Genomic DNA, 13,678 nt, shown 5'->3' with positions numbered 1-13,678 from the left:
CCACCGAGGCAAGATCTTTTTGAGCATGAGATTTTACTGTCTAGCTGGTTGGAGCAGGCACTGTTCCCATTCATATGTGAGTATTGAGTGTGTTTCAGTCTATTCTGCTTGGTGTTCTCCCTTAGTTTTAGGTAGTTTCCTCACATTCTTCTGCAGTAAATTCGCTGTGGAATACTTGAAGAGATCCTCTGCAGATCTCGTAAGTTCTCTTTCTGTATAGCTCTCTCCACTTCAGTACTCCTATCTTCAAATACTTGCTGCCTTGGTCTTATTAGAGTCCCAACTCCATTACCTTTTTCCTCAGAGAGTCAACCAGTCTCTGCCTGGTTCCTCCTCCCCACTCTACTCTGAGTACTCTGCTTCTTGGTTGGAAGCAGAAGTTTGGCATTTATTTTATGCAAGTGACTCTTCATTTTTTGAGGCATTGTTTTGGTATTCTTGTTTTTCAATGTATCCATTTTATATTTTTATAGAATAGAGAGATCACTCATTTTTTGTTGTTTTCTTATTTTTTAATTCTTTTTTTTAATTTTATTATTTTTGTGAGAGCACCCATTTTTTGAATGCATATCATTTACTAAGGTATCAAAGGGAATAGTTTGAAAATATTCTTTAAAATGAATTGTATATTATACAATAGAAAATAACTCCTTTGGTATGTATGCTCAGTATTATAAGTTCTCTATTAAAGATCATTAATTCTTGTCATTACCTGCATTTGAACAGAAGGAGTTTAAACAGGTCTACTTTGTTCTGAAGCATCCATGTGCCAGATGAGAGGCTGCTCATAGTGCTGGTATAAGGTATAAGAAATGAAGAACTGCAGGGCATAAAAAGGAGTCAATGCGAAGGGCTTTAGTCACATTAAGAGGAAGACTTCTCACAGAGATGCAGTGGGGTTTGTGGACTTGGCTTATTAAAAAGGCCTGAGTTTGCATTTCAGCATTTACCTACCCATTTATATCTATTGCGACCCTTCCCTTAATTTCTCCTAGCCTCGGTTTTCCTGTCTCTCAGAGGGAAATAAGCATACCTTTCCAATCAGTTCACTGGACTGTGTAATCAAAACCCAATAAGTATATGTCAGTTATAGAACCTTTTAAAATCTAAAGTTCTTTAAAATAATTCAGAAATAAAAATTATTTTCACCATCTGTAGTTAATAATTAATCTGTAGCATTGTTTGGCTTATTGATGGATGACTATTTCTGTGGCTTTCCTTTTTTTTAACAAATCAATTTTATTGATACATATTAATAAAGCATAAATTCATCCAAATTGTACAATCAATGGTATTCAGTGTAATCACATATTTGTGCATTTATCACTTCAGTCATTCTCAGAGTATTTTCATTACTCCAATTATAATAATAAACAAACCAAAAAAAAACCAAATTACAGAACTGACAAATATGGATCACCTAAAATTGAAAAGAGAGAGATCACTTAGTAATCTTAAGGAGAAAAGAGAAAAAAAGCAATAGTTACAGTTTAAATTTTAATGTCCACAGGTATTTATTAAAGTATCCATTATTTTACCTTGATTATTTTGTAACCTATTAATTATCAAAAATATAATAGGATCAGCCTGTGTGAAATAATAGAAACTAAGGGTTGGTTAAGACCTTAAAAACCGTTTATCCATATGTAAATACAGGGTGATATGTAATTTGTAAAGAACAAAATTTCATTTATGTACACCATTCCCCAGTTCAGAAACCTAAATAGGTTCTTATTGCCAATGAAATAAACACTCCACAGCACTGTTTTATATGATTTGGCCCCAAATTCCATTCCTAAATCAAGGTTATCTGTTATTGACACATCTTTCTTATATGTGAATCTCAGTATCAGTCCCCTCCCACCCCAAAATGCCATGTTTTTTAGGCTCAATTGCTTAGTCTCACTGTATCCTCTATCTTGATTGCCCTCCTCTCTTTTTCCTATTTGACAAACCAAATTATTACCCATTAATCAAGACTATTCAAAAGTCATCTCCATTACAATCTTATTCCACTAGGAGCTGATCGCTTCTGTTCCAGTAGTATTTTTATATAATATCTATAATAGATTTACTTCTTTGTCATGTAATTATTTTTCTGCCTCCTTTATTAGCTCTCTCAAGGATAGGGACCTTGAAGTATCTTTGGAACTGCCCCCAGGAACTAATTGAGGATCTTCAGATCGAAAGACAGTCACTTAATGAAAAGTTGTTATTTATGATAGCTTTTCATAAACATGGCATTGTACCAAGAACTTTAATCCTCACAATAAACCTAAAAGATAGTGTAAGTTTCTCTGTTTAACAGATGAGGAAACTAAGACTCAGGTAAGTTATGTTACTTGTCTGAGATTGCAAAGTCAGATGTTCAAGTAAACAAGATTCAAACCCAGAGAGTACAAATGAAGGAGATAATATTAAAAATTATATTTGCCTTTAAAAAGTGATAAACTCCATAGTAACATATGAGGCTGTTTACCATATTGTACTTAATTACCATGTAATATAGTAACAGTTATATATATTATTATATATGTCAGATTAACTGTATTATGAGTTTTTATTTAAACAGTGAAGTCTATTCCTATACCTTTGGTCTTTTGGATGTTATTTATATAATTTCTTTGGCTCTTCATGTGGCATAATAATCTGCTTTCAACCTAAAAATCAAGGAGGATTTAGTGCCGGTCGTGTTATCTAATCATGTGCTTTTAGAGACAAGCAGTGAAGCATAGGTAGGAATCTTAGGAGGATTACTAATCATTTTATCTGCTCCATGTGACAGGAGATAAATATATGTTGTAAATGCAATGCACATTTAGAAGTGTTGAGTAATAATTGTAGTCTAATTATCAAAATGTTATTAAGGTTCTGACAAGAAGGGACCTGCCTTGAATAGATGTTATACCATCCTTTTATTCTTGATCTACATAGTTCAGCTGTTTTAAAAACTCTCTTAATATTTGTGATTGGGACAAACCATCTATGGTACACCCATATAGATGCCTTTATCGGTGGTCAGGACCACCTGCATAATTTGTGGTGCCCAGTGCAAAATGAAAAAGTGGGCACCCTGTTCAAAGTTATTAGGAATTTCAAGATGGCAGTAGCAGAACTTTAAACCAAAGGTGAGACCCTTCTGACCATGGGGCTCTGTGTGACTGCACAGTTCACATACCCATGAAACCGGCCCTATCAATTATCTCTTTACTGCCACTTTAGAACTGTAAACTGACATGGGACGATGACCTAGCCTCAATTCTGACCTTCATCTGTCATTTTCCATTACTAATCCCAAATATAACATACTTGTCTTGTTAGAATACACAATGTGTTATATGGCACACATACACACCTGACATTTATAGATGAGTATATTTTAACAACCAAAATTAGCAACAATATCTGCTTAATGCAGAATCCTAGCTTTCATTATAGTGTCTCCACCCCTAATTCTATGTCCCTAAGTATTTTAAAAAATAAAGTCCAAATACAACACCCAAATTAGGTAGTAACCACCTCTCTACTGCCATCTAGAACTTAAGTTGTTTGTATGATTTCTCTTTAACTTCCCTAACCCTAAACAACAAATTCAGATGGTTTTATGTTATAGTTAGGGTGATCATATCTCCTACCTGTCCTGAGGAACTTCCAGTTTCCCCAGTTGTCCCACTCAAGAGTGTGCTTGGGAAGCAGATGTGGCTCAATTGATTGAGCTCCCACTACTGCATGGAGGTCTTGAGTTCCTGGTGTCTCCTGGAGAAGACGAGTAAGATGATGAGCTGGCACAATTGGCAGGTGTGGTGAGCTGATCTAACAAGATGACACAAACAAGGAGACAAAGAGGAAACACAATGAGAGATGCAACAAAGCAGAGAGCTGAGGTGGCTCAAGCAATTGAGTGCCCCTCTTCCACATGGGAGGTCCCAGTTCGGTTCCCAGTGCCTCCTAAAGAGAAGACAAGCAGACATCGAGTACAAAACAATGAGGGGGGTGGAGTAAATAAATAAAATAAATCTTTTTAAAAAACTAAACTAATAGAGTGTCTTTGTTTGGATGATACTTTAGATAGATGCTCACCTGAACATAAGCCAAATGTATCACAATATACCTTTTTTCTTTTTCTTTTAATAATGTGCTGTAAAAATAATTGTTAAAGCCCTTCAATCATAAAAGGACCTATTTTTCAGTTTTTTTAAGTACCTATTTCTTGTATACATATATTACTCATAGGAACATAAATTGTTAAAATAGAACACAATTTTCTAAATTTTTTAGCTTTCATACTTTTAAATAAAAATGTAGTTCATACACTTTAAATAAAATTGGAAAAATTGAAACAACAAGGCTACAACCCATAGTCCCAATAATTAAATACAGGCACTATTAGTATTTTGGAATATTTCCATATAGATGTATTCTTCCATAGATTTTTAACAGGGTATATAAATTTTATCCTCCTTTTTTTCCATATAGCAGTTATATCATAAATCTTTTTCCATATATAGTCTTAAGACCAATGATTTGAGAAGTTTCCTTATCTAGATAAGGAATTAAAGAGTTGGAAAAATGTACTCATTTGTTTCATCAAGTATATCTCTTATAATAGCAAGACCCTTTTCAGAGAATTAATAGAACTATATCAAATTCTAGTACAGTCCTGCCTGTGACTAGCTGAGGACTTGAGCACAATTCTTCACTTTTCTGGGATCCAGTTTCCTTCTCAGTAATAGATAATAAGTAACTAGTAGTACTATATCACGTGTAGCTATCGTTTACTGAGAACCTCCCCAATAGTACTAGTTATTGTGCTAGGCATGAAAAATATACATATCTCAAGAATAGTCAAGGCAATTTTATGAGGAACAATAAAGCTGGAAGACTTAGACTAATAGATATCATGGCCAATTATAAATCTATGATAAAGTTAGTGGAGTATTGATGCAAGGATAGAGAAATTAAATAGGAAAATACAGAATACAAAAATAGACATGTAAATAATGGCCACTTGATTTATGATAGGCAGTTTTCCACTGCAGTAAAGGATACCCTTTTCAATAAATGATGCTGGGACAATTGGTTGTCTATATGGGAAATAATGTATTTTGAATCCTTCTATACATCAAAAATCAAGTCCAGATGAATTACAGATCTAAAATATAAAAGGATAAAGCTTCTATGAGAAAACATCTGTATAATGACATTAGAGTAGATAAAGATTTCTTAAACAGGATTTAAAAAGCATAAAATATAAAAGAAAAAAACTGATAATTTAGACTTCACTAAAATTTAGAAATTCTGTTCATCAAAAGACACTACTAAAAGAGTGTAAAGGCAACCACATAGTGGGAAAAAATAATTACAAAATATAGTATCTGACAAAACCCACATATCTAGAATATATAAGCAAATTCTACAAATAAATAACAAAAAAAGATAGTTCCAATAGAAAAAAATGAGCAAAAGATTTGGACAGTTCACAAGAGAGAATATCCAAGTTTCCACTAAAAATATGAAAAGTTGTTCAACTTCATTGGTCATAAGAGAAATGCAAATAAAAGCCACAGGGAGATAGTATTGTCCTACCAGAAGACAGAAAGTACTAAGTTTTGGTGAGGATATAGAGCAACCTTAACTCTCCTGCACTTATTTATAAATTCATCCTGCACTCATTTATAAATTGAGACAACTCACTTTGAAAAACTGTTTGGCAGAACATAATAAAGCTGAGCATATGTATACCCTGTCACTCAACAATTCCTGTCCTAGATTTTATACCTAACAGAACTGTGTACATATGTTCATCAAATATACATATATAAGAACCTATTCATTTTAGCAAAAGTCTGAAAACTACCCAATGACCAGTAGAATGATAAATAAATTGTAACATATTCACACAATAGACCACTATGCAGCAATAAATATCAGTGATCTACAACTATAAACAACAGAATGGATGAATCTCAAAAACATAATGCTGAAGCCAAGAGTCCAGACACTGAAGAGTATATACTACATGATTCCATTTATATACAAAATTACCAAAACTATTATATGCTGTTAGAAGTTAGGATAGTGATTACCCTTGATGTGGGAGTCGGGGGCAGTGGTGACTGGAAGGGAGCATGGAGGTTGTAGGTTCTGGGAATGAGCTGTGTCTTCATCTGGTTGCTATTCGTCTGACTGTATTCATTTGTGAAAATACATTGATCTGTATACTTATAGTATGTGTATTTTTCCATATGTATATAATACTTCAAACTTTTAAAAAGTTAAAAATATATATTCTCTTGAATCTGACCCAACTAGTGAGGTAATAGTCCCATTTTAGAAATGAAGAAATTAGGGAAGCTGATGTGGCTCAACTGATAGAGCATCCACCTACCACATGGGAGGTCCAGGGTTCTGTACCCAGGGCCTCCTGGCTCGTGTGGTGATCTGGCCCACATGCAGTACTGCTGTGCACAAGGAGTGCCAGCCCACACAGGGGTGTTCCTGCGTAAGGGTGCCCCTGGAGCAAAGGAGTGGCCCCTGTGCAAGGAGAGCTGCCCTGTGCAAAACTGCAGCCCGCCTAGGAGTGGCACCGCACACACGGAGAGCTGACGCAGCAAGATGACGCAACAAAAAGAGACATAGATTCCCAGTGCCACCTGATGAGAATACAAGCGGACACAGAAGAACACACAGCAAATGGACACAGAGAGCAGACAAGGGGGTGGGGGAGATTAAAATAAAAAGAAATAAATAAAAAGAAATGAAGAAATTGAGGAATAGTGAGTTTAAATTATTTAGTTACTTCAAGTTACTAATAACCATACAGTTACTTGGTGACTTAGATTAAATGGTCTTTAAGTTCCCTTCTAGTTCTAAGGCACTATGGTTTTATAAAACCACTGCTTTCAAAATCAAATCCACTTTCTTTTTTTATTTTAATCTGTGTTGGCCTTTCTAATCTATTAAGGTTTCCAAATTTCCATATTGAAATATAAAATTATTTGGTGTTCAAAATAATATTCCAACAAGACATTTGCAGAGTTTTACATTTTTACTAATTTTGTGTTTATTTTCTATACTTATTATTCTCTAGGCAAGCAAAGGTCGGACTACAATTGTGGTAGCACATCGTCTTTCCACTATTCGAAATGCAGACCTGATTGTGACAATCCAGGATGGGATGGTGGTGGAAAAAGGGACACATGTTGAACTTATGGCAAGACGGGGTCTCTATTACTCACTTGCAATGTCACAGGTAATGTGTATTTGATAAAATTTTATGTTAGAGGATTGTTTTAACTTTTCAGAAACCATACAACATAGAAATCCCAAATTATATTAAGTTTCACAAAGCATCCTAAGGGTTACTTAAAGTTCCTGAGTCAAGAAATATTCATTGATTGTGTCTAATATCCTCAGCATTGTGCTAGATGATATGATGAAGGATAAAGAACTAATGGGTATATAGAATCTGATATTTTCCAGGCACTCTACAGGTAGGCTTCAAAGCTTATATGTGGCAGATCCATGATAGTGTAACTCTATATACTATGATCTTTCGGTTAGAATACACAAAAAGTATAATGTACGATCCCTACTTAAAGGTTTAAAACTTAGCTACAGAGGCAAAATGCAAAATTGTGCATACATATGTTGCAAGTCGTAGAAATAAGCAAGAGTGATTGTGCGGGGGAGCTAGATTACTTAAGGACAGTGGCATGTAAGAGACCTTGAAAGCTAGAAGGCAAAGGTAGAGATGGGGGAGTCTAGGTAGGCAAAACAACAGCATGAAGGTATGAAGGAAGGTAGCATGCAACTAAAACAGAAAAGAGACCAGCCATCCAGGAATAAAGATGAGTATTGGAGGAATAATGGAAAATAAATGAATAATAAGGCTAAGCTTGAAGTTCTTGAAAGATAGGCAGAAGGAGTGAGACAATGTGTAGGATACTCCTAACAGTGCTTGGGATATAGCGGGCACTCAATAAATATTTTTTCAATGAAAGGATGCACAGATAAATCCGTAGTTATGTTCCTAGCACATCTTCACAGGTGGACCAGAAAGCTCATCTTAGGTGATCAAGAAGTCCTCCTTCCATGATAATACTGGAAACATACAAATTCTCATTCTTTGGAACCCCCTTTTCTGACTGCCATGTGATCTCCTCTACTTGATTTCACACATTTATTTTTCATTAGGGCACGTTAATATATGTGATAGGGAATTAGGCTTTAGTTACCTTCTTCATTCTGGCCCAGCTTTCTTCTCTTGACTTGAAAAATCAGCTTTATGTCCAAGAAGTCTTCTACAGATAATATCAAGACTTTTCTGTTTATTTTACTTCTTTAACTTTCTGATTATATCTTTGCTATCAATATTATTGTTGTTATTTTACAAATTAGGAAATTTAGAAAGTCTTGAGCCTGTATCTTCTCATCAAACTTATAACTCAAATGTTAAATCCAAGCTTTCTCCACTATGCCAGAAGGAAGTATTTCTGAACATCCTATGAAGCCATGACAGTAAAAACAAAAGTTGGAAAATGTAATATTTTATTGATTTGAAAACTTTCTGATTCTGATTTTATGTCATATTAGGCCAAAATTTGTATTAGCTTAAAGGAGAAAGCAGTTAGGTATTATCTGCAAATAGAATTTGCTTGATTTTCATGCCTGGTAAAGTAGACTTAATAGTTTATGAAGTTAAGCTCAATATTTTCAAATTAATAAGAGTAGCAATGAAAGAAAATAATTGTGATCAAATTAACCCTGTTTTGAGATTTTTAAAAAACTACTATATTCATCTTTCTTTAGACTAACACATCTTTATTATTCACTATAATTAAATTAAAAATCCATTATTAGACTTTGTATTAAAGGGTTTCACAAAGTAGGCAAAACAAAATTTGTGTGTATGTGTATAAACTAATAAAAACTCAGACTGCATATTCAAAATGGATCCATATTCTCTGATTACCTAAAATAATGCAGATATAACAATACCAATTTAAATATTAAGTCAATGAACTATAATATTCTGGCTACTGTACAGTACACATAACATACATGTTATCTACATAAACTAGTAACTCATTTTTGAAACTCTGAATACATTTATTTGCCACTATTATCAGTGTGTCCAATGAATTAATTTAAGATGATTGTATGTATCACAAAATTAACCCTGCTGAGAATCAATACCTAGAGGCAGCCTAGCAAAGTGGTTAAAGTTATGAACTCTGAAGTCACTGCAAGTTGAAATCCCAACTCTGCCACTTAATATTTTTAAGTCTTTGGGCAAGTTATTTAAATTCTCTGTGTCTTGGATTTATAATCTCTCAGACAGGGAAAATAATAGCAACCTATTAATGGATTCTTATATTAAATTAGTTCATGTAAAATGTGATTGAACTATTGTTTGCATCATATGTTATTATTATTATTAGCATTAGCATTGTATTAGTCAGCCAAGGAGGTGCTGATGCAAAATACCAGAAATTGGTTGGTTTGGATAAAGGGAATTTATTTGAGGTGAAAGCTTACAGTTACCAGGCCATAAAGCATAAGTTACTTCCCTCACCAAAGTCTGTTGCCATGTGTTGGAGCAAGATGGTTGTTGATATCTGCCAAGAGTACAGGCTTCCTGGGCTCCTCTCTTCCAGGGCTTGTTTCACTCTGGGCTCAGCTGCCCTGCTCCCTCCACAAAGCCAGCTGTAGACTACAAGGTGACCAGCTCTGACTCTCTCCCCAGGGCTCAATTCTGTTCATCTGTGTGCCTACTTCACTGGCTCCAGCTCTAAAACTCCAACCTCCTGTCTTTGCAGTGCAGTTTTTCTGTGAATCCTCACCCACCAAAGGGGCAGGGAATCAACATTCTGTTCATGTGGTCCAATCAAAGCCTTAATCATTATTTAATCAAGTAAAAGTGAAATCTCTGAAGCCAGTAAAATCTAATATGCCCAGGGGGATAGATCAGTTCACAGACATAATCAAATATCTACCGTTGGAATTCATAAACAATATCAAACTGCTGCAAGTGTTATCCAATCAAACTTTTTAGGAATGTTTAAACCATGGAGGTTAATATTGTACTTATTTATCTAGAAGGTATACAGTTATATACAGATATATTCCTTTGGTGAAGTTATAGGTATACATGAAATAAAAACAGGTAGATATATATATAAATCAAAATGTGTCTTTGTTATTTAGTCTAACAGCCTTCTCAGGAAAAGAAATTGTCTTTGACCCATTAAATCAATTTTTTAGAAAAAATTATTGTGAGGAATGGTAAAAAGATTTTTTTTAATGCTGCAAATTAAATAGCTCCTAAAACAATACAAATAAAAAATTTCTCTCTTGATAGAGAAATTTATATGAAAAAAAAGTGATAGCATAAAGAAATGTCTGATTAAAGATCTTAGAATAGTACAAGGCTGGCTAAAGGGCTTTTCAATGAGTGATCAACAGTCATTGAAGTCGTCAAAGAATTATAGTTCCCCAGGAATCCTTTCATAGACATATTTTCCTATGCCCCTAAATTCACATACATCTTTCCATCTCCACATGCCAACCCTCATCTGAGCCACCAGCATCATAATCAGGCTCCTCATTTCTTTCTTGCCCTCTCCTACCATCTCTTCATGTGGGAGTCACAAATTTTTCACACCACCTTCAGAGGAACAGAGAATATGTAGCTCCTTTATCTTACTAAAACTGGTCTCATTTCTCTGAATAGCAAGAAAAACAAAAACTAGACCTAAAATAATCCAGTTAAAAACTTAGTCTTATCCTACAACTTAGGCAGTTTTCTTCAGGTTAACTTGCTTTCATTGGACTTATTCTTTAGGAGCATGTCCCATCAATTTTGCTTTTAGAGCTCAGCTTGGAATGGGCAACAATGATAGGCCTGGAAAGCATTATTGTTTCCTGAGATATCTATCAGGAATAAGTGCCTGGCTTGTAATATAATTTTATAATATAAAAGGCTAGGAAGAAGGGCCAGAAGGAGTATCTTTGACTTCCAGAAAGATGGAGGATTAGAGAGATACAGGACTCACTTCTATTCCAGAAAAATAGCTAGAAGATAGGCATAAATGACCTGAAAAAAAAAATGTTTTAGGTTTAGGGCACCAGGGGAAGGCTGGACATCACCCAAAACAGAGAGGGCAGAGGAAAAAAACTCTTTTTTTTTTAATTTAAAAATATATTTAAAAGCATGCCCTGGAGAACTCCCTTCCACCCATGCATCCACCATCAATGACACCCCACAGTGCTCCTCCCCTGCCATAGTTGAATCCCTCTGTGATCCAAAACTTCAAAAATGAAGCCTAATATATTGCCAAATTCAATTAGTAGGAGAATGAAAGGAAAGGAATCTTGACAGGAAACCTCTGAGTAAAAGTTGCAGCTGCTACCTGCCACCCCCACACACACACCCTTGCAGCAGACAGCTTTGAATTTTTCAGCCTCTGACCAGCAGCTATGGACAGAGGGCGCCACAGGGGCCCACCTCCCCAGGAAAGGGTAGAGAAAGATATGCAGCCTACGGCTTATTCAGCATTTGGCCAACAAATTTGGTCTGCTGTGACCCATAAGCCTTACCGGGCTGGGTGGAGCTAGGCTGTTGTTTGCCCTTGGAGCCAGCAGGGGATGAAAGAGATCTGACTCTCCCAAACGCCCTTGCTACTGACTGGAACTGGTTGTTGAGGACACAGAGAGGAATGGAATTATTTCCTGTGTAGGAAAAGGGAGAGGGCTATCAGCAAAGTTCGGAGAACAGATCTGATTTTAAAGATTTGCAAAGCTATGAATAACCTGAGGCAGGATCCCTGTCACATTGTTGCCCTCAATGTTACAGCAAACACATTCCAAACAGGGTATGAACTAAGAGGGCTGCCTGAGAATGCCATCTGATGGCAGACCACAGAAGTATATGTGAGGAAATTAAAAGTAAATAAATGAAAGGCTTTTTTGGGCCTTTACAGACTCCCACCCCAAAGCCCTTGGAAGCAAATCTGCAACCTGCTACTGGGTGCATGGCCTGGATTTGAGCAACTAAACATGGATAACCCTTAAGAGCTAGAACAGGATGAACCAACAATCAAAGAACAGCAGTAACACACAGCGTTCCACTACTAAATCCCTATGCAAGAGAGAAAAATTGAATGTAAGAGTAAACTCACCACCATGATCAGATGCCTAGACATCAGCAAAAAAATTACAAGCCATGCTAAAAAAAAAAAAAGGAAGATATGGCCCAAGCAAAGGAATAAATGAGAGCCCTGAATGAGACACAGAATTTGAGAAAACTAATCAATGAGCTTTTTACAAATCTCCTAAATCAGATCAACAAGTTGAAAGACAATATGGCAAAAGAGATAAAGAACATTAAGAGGACACTGGATGAGCCCAATGAAGAACTTGAAAACCTGAATCGAAAAATAACAGTACTTATATGATTGAAAGACACAATAGGTGAGACTAAAAACACATTAGAAACATACAACAGCAGACTCAAATGATAGAAGAAAGAATAAGTGATACAGAAGGTTATAGCAAATATGTCTTTGAGTGTAAAGAACTGAATTGCATTTTCAAGCTGATCTTATTTCCCTCTTAGAGATAGAAGATCATTTGCTTCTTTCCCTAGTTAGAAATGTGTATTGGGTTTACCAGTTATAAAGTAAGAGAAGTTATTAATTTTATCATTGATGTTATACTTTCTTAACTAAAATTAAGCAGGGTTGTATGGTTTTTGTTTTTTGTTTTTGTTTTTTTGGATACTTAAATTCCCAAAAAGAAGGAGAGAGGAAAATATGTTATACAAACTTAGGTAAGTTTATTTCCATTAATCTGATTTTGTCTGAAACTTCCAAATTTTGGGAACCAGAAAAGGAAATGGTGGTAATAATGATAGTAAGGCTATATATTGCTTAAATACAAAAAAAAAATTTTCAAGTTATATAAAAGATCTTGTTCAAAAGGAAATCTATATATTGGGGAGAAGATAAAAAAATTACCAGCAGCATATTAAAAGAATTATACACCATGACCAAGTGAGACTTATTCCTGATATGCAAGGGTGGTTCAACACAAGAAAATCAATTAATGTAATACACCACATTAACAAATTGAAGGGGGGAAAAAAAAAACAACACATGATCATCTCAATTGATTCAGAAAAGGCATTCGACAAAATCCGGCATTCTTTATTGATAAAAACACATTGAAAGATAGGAATAGAAGGAAAGTTCCTCAATATGTTAAAGGGCATATATGAAAACAACCAATATTGTATTCAGTGGGGAAAGGTTGAAAGCTTTCACTCTAAAACCAGAAACAAGATAAGGATGCCCATTGTCACCACTTATTCAACATTGCAAAAGAAGTTCAAGCTAGAGCAATTAGATAAGAAATAGAAAATAAAAGGCATCCAAATAGGAAAAAAAAGGATGTAAAACTCTCACTATTCACAGATGACATGATCCTATATTTAGAAAATTCTGAAATGTCTACAGCAAAGCTACTTGAACTAATAAACAAGTTCAGCAAGGTGGCAGGATATAAGATCAATACACAAAAATCAGCAATGTTTCTGTATACTAGTACTGAACAATTTGAGAAGGAAATCAGGAAAAATTTACAATAGCAACAAACAGACTCAAATACCTAGGGATCA

The 13,678-nt window shown here is 35.0% G+C and overlaps 1 protein-coding gene across 1 annotated transcript in view; it reads left to right on the top strand.

Moving 5' to 3' along the window:
• The window catches only part of ABCB5 (ATP binding cassette subfamily B member 5), a 122,168-nt gene that overhangs the window by 43,746 nt on the left and 64,744 nt on the right, over positions 1-13,678 (top strand). The window contains exon 14 of the mRNA XM_004464305.5: positions 7,091-7,252. Coding sequence (XP_004464362.4) covers positions 7,091-7,252 — 162 coding nt within the window. The remainder of the gene's footprint in view (positions 1-7,090; positions 7,253-13,678) is intronic.

The sequence above is a fragment of the Dasypus novemcinctus genome, chromosome 5 (assembly GCF_030445035.2).
Source record: "Dasypus novemcinctus isolate mDasNov1 chromosome 5, mDasNov1.1.hap2, whole genome shotgun sequence".
NCBI classification, from domain to species: Eukaryota; Metazoa; Chordata; class Mammalia; order Cingulata; family Dasypodidae; genus Dasypus; species Dasypus novemcinctus.
This window is presented reverse-complemented; position numbering and strand designations above follow the sequence as displayed.